The 5,904-nt window shown below is 54.6% G+C and overlaps 1 protein-coding gene across 1 annotated transcript; it reads right to left on the reverse strand.

Annotated features, from left to right (window-relative positions):
- Positions 1 to 825: 825 nt before the first annotated feature.
- On the reverse strand, positions 826 to 5,322 carry LOC113597249 (uncharacterized). Its single transcript, XM_053201655.1, has 4 exons — positions 3,893 to 5,322; positions 3,260 to 3,733; positions 2,219 to 2,361; positions 826 to 1,158 (listed from the first exon to the last, which is right to left on the reverse strand). The coding sequence occupies exons 1-3, from the start codon at positions 5,178 to 5,180 to the stop codon at positions 2,261 to 2,263; spliced, it is 1,863 nt and encodes a 620-aa protein (XP_053057630.1). The 5' UTR covers positions 5,181 to 5,322; the 3' UTR covers positions 826 to 1,158; positions 2,219 to 2,260.
- Positions 5,323 to 5,904: the final 582 nt, after the last annotated feature.

Raw genomic sequence — 5,904 nt, forward strand, 5'->3', positions numbered from 1 at the left:
CTGGAATCAGCTTTTTTATTTCTGCAGTTTTCTGCCATCACCCAATGTGAGCCCTTCTGTGTCTCAGCCCCTGTGGGTTCTGGCGCCCTCTTCCCAGTACAGCCCTTGCCATCCTGTTCAGTTGACCTGCAAGTCCCAAGCCAGTGAATTAAGGCTGGTTCTACCATAGGTGAGTCTCATCTTCCCCTGTGCCTCTGAAGCAGTGCTTCTGAAACCGTAGCTGCATCAGAATCCCCTGAAGAGCTTGTGAAAGCACCCATTTCGGGGCCTGCCCTCGGAGGTTCCGATTCAGCAGGTCTTGGGTGGAACCTAAGAATTCCTGGCTGGTGCTGATGAGGCTGTCGTGGGGCCCAAACTTTGAGAACCACCCTCTAAATCAGTGTCTGGGTCGAGGCCCAGCAGCACCATGTGGCCTGCAGACCAGCTGGGCCATCCACCAGGTTTCCTTCCAAACCACACTCTAGAGCAGAGCTAATAGACATTACGATGCAACTCACGTGTGTCACTTTTTCTAGTAGCCACGTTAAGAAGTAAAAAGAAGTGGGCACAATTAATTTCAGTAGTACATTTTAACTCAATTTGGTATCGTTTCAATATGTAATCAGTATAAAATTATCAGTGAGTTTTGTCCTTTTTATGCCTAACAGTGCGTCTCAAATGAGACCGGGCGTGTTTCAGTAGCCACATGCGGCTAGTTCGTGACACAGTGAGCCGCGTAGCTCTAAAGACCTGACCTCCATCTCCCTCTTTACAAAAGTTGTTTTCACCTTGACATTTTAATTTATTTGGGGCCATGATAAAATAATTTAAAACAGGCTCATCAAATGGTAGGCAGTGATACCTTTTAATGAAGGCATGGTGTGTCAAAACAAAGAGGTAAAAGAGAGATTGGAGTTAAAATGATTTCTCTAAATAAAATCTGCCTTCCTTCCAGTTTATTACTTTAAAACAAACTTATTTTTGATGAGAACACATGCTGTCAAACGTATCTGTCAAGTGTAACAGAAAAGGCAGATTTCATTGGATATCACTCTTTGGGGGATGCGGTTTGGAATGACGTCAGTGTTAATAAAATTCCCATGCGCTTCTAGAAAATGAGAAACCAGAAACAATGAACAGGTTCTTTCTTCTTTCTTCATCTCCTTTTGTTCCTCCCAGCTGCAGGATGAAATGAGAGAAAATTAGCAATCATAGAGCCGTAACCACCAACGGTGACTTTCCAAACCTATGAAAACAGCCCTATATATACCTGCTACGTCCGTGGGCTATTTGTCAACAAGGAGAGAACACAGTTTCCTCTTGTAACCTGCACCCTTGTGCCTGGGGGTGCTCGTGCGGCCCATGGCTTCAATCACGTGCTCCTACCAACCTGGCCTCCCTCTTGCCTAATACCATCAATGCTTTTTTCTTTCCCTCGAGAGGATTCTGGGATTTAAGAAAATCTCTTCACCTTAAAAGCCTATGCTGATTCCACAAACGATACTCCCTTACCCTCCCAGACCCTTGATTCTCCATATCTACCATACGAGAAACAGGCTGTTATTGTAAAATACACAGCTTTGAAAATGCAAAAAAAAAAAAAAATCAAATGTTAATCATTTAAATATATTCATCAAAGACAAGATATACTTCAAGACTTAATTACCAATTCAGTGATAAGTAATAGCCATACTATGACTAAGTTTCTTTGGACTGTCACATAAAATACAAAAGTCCACACCTGAATACTTAGGTATTAATCATTAAATGCAGTCCTACTTGAAATTCTGAACTTTTTGCCATTTGCATGTAATCACATTTGAAAGGGTATAGTCTCCTAGTTAGTACAAGGGGAGACATTTCCATGGCCAAGTAATGAATGCCCAAGTAGGAAACAGCCCAGCCACTTTAGCTGCTGCTTCGGCTGTTTTCTAAACAAAGACTGGTCTCAGTTACTGATATGTTTACCATTTGTTAGTAGTCTTATAGGTAGAGGACAAAAGAGCTCACAAGAACGAATGAGGAGCCACGAAATAGATGTCAACATATACTGTGATTTCTATTACTAGGTACCTGAGTGTTGTGTTAACATTCTAAGTAGGTAAAACTGAATGTCTGAATTCATTTTAAACAAACTTCTTAATTTATTGGGAGAATTAAGAAAAAAAAAAAAAAAAAACCGGTCAGTAACAGGGAAATGTCAGGAATGGTTGGGTGATAGGTGGAGCTATACGGATACCTGGATTTTTTGGGCCTGTTCTGTGGTGGGTCCAAATGCTTTTCAGTGAGATCCTTCTTGTTGTTTGTTAAACGTCTCTTCTTCCCCGCTCTCCGAGACCTGCGCCTCCTTATCAGAGTTTTCCTGCTGATAGTTTGTCGTTCCTTTGGTGAAGAATAATACAGACTTTGGAGCAGACATTCACAGGAAGAAATACCGTGATGCATAAGGAAGAGTGACATCTAGTAGAGTCCCCGCAGGAGAAGCGGGAGGATACAAGGAACTAAGAGAAGAGCTGGGGCCCTTCCTCCTGGTTGATACAGCCCTTCCATGGCCCTCACCCTTCTGCTGCTTGGTCCCTTTCACAGTGACATTCTTTCTTTCCAGTCACGCTGCCACCCTGTGCTGCTATTATAACTGGCCCTCCGGAGAAGAAGGGATCAGAATCATCAGTGTCTGCTGCATTGTGTGTGTTCTTGTCAGAGATTTCTTGCAACCATGTTTTGCCTCAACTCCAACTTCTCCCATGAAGCTCATTAGTCCCTCAATGCCTGAATATTTCAGTTTTCCCAAGTGCTCCCACGTCAGTTCATAATGATTGGGGATGAACGTTCTAAAACTTGGCATTTTTAACAGCCGTGGACAAAAATGATGTGTGCCCCTGGCTCGCTCTGTTCCTTCTGGCTCCACCCCCTCTCGCCCTCCTGCGCACCCCTCCCACCCCTTGTACACCGCTGAACTGCAGACCCCTTCCACCCCCTGCACCCCCACCTGCGCTGACCCGCACAGCCCCTCCCGCCCTCCTGCACGTCCTCCCACCCTCCTGCACCTGCACCTACCCCGTGCAGACCTCCACCTACCCCGCGGCCTTCGGCTGTCTTAGCCGCGGCTGCCAGAAGGCGGCGGCACGTTTCCTTCTCAAAGCCACTGGTAGCTACGGCACGGGGCTCCCACCCGGGCCCTCGGCCTTCAGTCTGGGGGCGCCCCCAACCTCGGCTTCTGTGCCCGGACGCCCGCAACCGCCCACAGCCCCGGCCCCTGGGACGCGCGGGTCCCCCTTACCCTCAGTGGCCGCCGGCTCCTCCTTGTCAGGCTCCTCCGCGGTCTCCCAGGTAGCCTCCGACGACGACGACGACGACGACGCCGCCGACGCCGAGGAGCCCTGGGCCTCGTGGGCCGCGGTCGCCGCTGGGGGCGCAGGGGGAACGTTGAGCTGCAGAGGCCGGGGCCGCACGAGGATGTGGTTGTTGTAGTGGACGAGGTGTAGCAGTGAATGCACCAGGTCCATGAACGTAAAGCGGAAGCCCACCATTGGGAAATGGTGGGCGTCCACAATTACGTCCCCGGCGGCCTCCGGCTCTTCCGCCTCGTCCTCGTCTGCCGGCCCGAAGTCCGAGTCCTCGCCGGCCTCGAAGGCGTTCCCGCCCTCGGGGCCCACCGCCTCCTCCCCGAGGCCTTCCGCAGGCGCGGCCAAAACGGCAGCCTCGGCAGGGTGGGGCCCGGAGTCCCCGGCCGCTCCGTCTCCGCCACCGGCCGCTCCGTCTCCGTCATCGGCCGCTCCGTCTCCGTCATCGGCCACTCCGTCTCCGCCACCGGCCGCTCCGTCTCCGCCACCGGCCGCTCCGTCTCCGCCGCCGGCCGCTCCGTCTCCGCCGCCGGCCACTCTGTTGCCCATGGCCATCATGTCTCCACCACCGGCCACTCCGTCTCCGCCATCGGCCGCTCCGTCTCCACCACCGGCCACTCCGTTTCCAGCCACTCCGTCTCCGCCATCGGCCGCTGCGTCTCCTCCATCGGCCGCTCCGTCTCCGCCGCCGGCCGCTCTGTCGCCCATGGCCATCATGTCTCCACCACCAACCACTCCGTCTCCAGCCACTCCATCTCCGCCTCCGGCCACTCCGCCTCCGGCCACTCTGTTGCCCATGGCCACCACGTCTCCGCCTCCGGCCCCTCCGTCTCCGTCTCCATCTCCGCCTCCGCCTCCGGCCCCTCCGTCTCCGCCTCCGGCCCCTCCGTCTCCACCTCTGGCCACCTCGTTTCCACCGGCCACTCCTGCTCCGACCACCCAGTCTCCGCCGGCCTCTTCGTTTCCGGCCACCCCGTCTCCGCCGGCCTCTCCATCTCCGGCCCCCCAGTTTCCGCCGGCCGCTCCGTCTCCACCTCCGGCCACCCCTTCTCCGCCGGCCCCTCCACCCTCAACCACCCAATCCCCGTCGGCCACTCTGTCTTCGTCTCCGGCCTCCCAGTCTCCATCTCCGGCCACCCATTCTCCGCCGGCCACTCCACCCCCACCCACCCAATCCCCGCCGGCCACTCTGTCTTCGTCTTCGGCCTCCCAGTCTCCATCTCTGGCCACCCGATCTCCGCCGGCCACTCTGTCCTCGTCTCCGGCCTCCCAGTCTCCATCTCCGGCCACTGCCTCTCCGTCTCCAGCCACCTGTTCTCTGTCTCCGGCCACCCCGTCGCCACCGACCGCTTCGTCTCCAGCGGCCACCTCATCGCCCCTGGCTACTCCATCACTGCCGGCCCCCACCTCGCCGCCAGCCACCTCGTTGCCCCCTCCGGCCGCCGGGGCCCCCGCCTCATCCTCATCCATGGGGCTCTCCTGGCCCCCTGGGTCCTGGCCTCCATCTCCGGAGGCGGACATGGCACCAGGGAGTACCTCACCGGGGAGGCGACAGACAGGGCTGCGGCGACGCCGGAGGCGAAGGTGGTGGCCGCCTAGCCCGCTGCCGCCGACGGGAGGCCGAGGGCAACGGGGCCCGGCGTGAGGTGGCCGCCGAGGGGGACAGCAGTCGGTGGCGGTGCCCGAGGAGGCCCCGGACGGGAAGGGCAGGGGGCGGTTGTGGGGAGCGGCCCACCCAGGCCTCCCCTCGGGCGACGCTGGCCACGGCCGGTGAGAGTCCACCCGCCGGAGGACGGTGGGCGGGGCCAGAGGCGTCAACAATGGGCCGCGTGCCCTCCTCTTGAGCTCCACCCTCATTCGTCCAGACGCAAAGAGTGACGTGCTCGGCGTCCAATGAATGACCGAGGCCCCTAGGGGTTGCTCCCACTTACGTCCCTGTTTGTTCTTTGAGGCCTGAGGGTCTTGCCATTACTTTCGGGTCTGCGCAACTCCTGTCCTTTAAGTTTTACCATTGTCTGAAAAACTATAGTGGTCCGATATTGAGACACTTTGGGCTATGTGAACTGTAAGGTGTTTCTTGATTTCCACCTGGTAATGACTCATGCAAGTAGGGGCAGGGTCATAAAAATGGTATATAGCTCAGACCCCAGGAGTAGTAAAAATCTCCCAAGAAGAAAGAGAGAAGTTGGACAACTTAACATGGTTAAAGCTACTTGGAAAGTAGACAAAATTGACATGGATGCAGTGTGGAAGGGACATGTGAGTGGCTCAGTCATTTAAGCATCTGACTTTGGCTTAGGTCATGATCTCAAATTGGTGGGTTGGTGGGTTCCAGCCCTGCATTGGGCAATTCGCTGGCAGCAGGGAGCCTGCTTGGGATTCTCTCTCTGCCCTTCCCCCACTTGTGCTCTCTCTCTCAAAAATAAATAAATAAACTTAAAAAAAGAGCTGAGTGTTGAAGAATTGGTGAATGAGAGGAACTAGAAGGTATTATAATGAACCCTGACAAATTTATTGCAGCACCCCAAAGAATGAACAAAAGGGAGATACTACTTTTCCAGGACCAAGTCATCTCCTAAGA

The sequence above is a fragment of the Acinonyx jubatus genome, chromosome X (genome assembly GCF_027475565.1).
Source record: "Acinonyx jubatus isolate Ajub_Pintada_27869175 chromosome X, VMU_Ajub_asm_v1.0, whole genome shotgun sequence".
Classification (NCBI taxonomy): domain Eukaryota; kingdom Metazoa; phylum Chordata; class Mammalia; order Carnivora; family Felidae; genus Acinonyx; species Acinonyx jubatus.

What these genes read in the sequence shown, in the direction of transcription:
- LOC113597249 (XM_053201655.1), bottom strand. Translation starts at nt 5,180, where the DNA reads ATGAGGGTGGAGCTCAAGAGGAGGGCACGCGGCCCATTGTTGACGCCT. An exon ending in TGGCGGAGACGGAGTGGCCG is followed by an intron (nt 3,734 to 3,892) that starts GTGGTGGAGACA and finishes ACGGAGACGGAG; the next exon opens with CGGCCGGTGGCGGAGACGGA. An exon ending in GGAGCCGGCGGCCACTGAGG is followed by an intron (nt 2,362 to 3,259) that starts GTAAGGGGGACC and finishes TCTTCACCAAAG; the next exon opens with GAACGACAAACTATCAGCAG.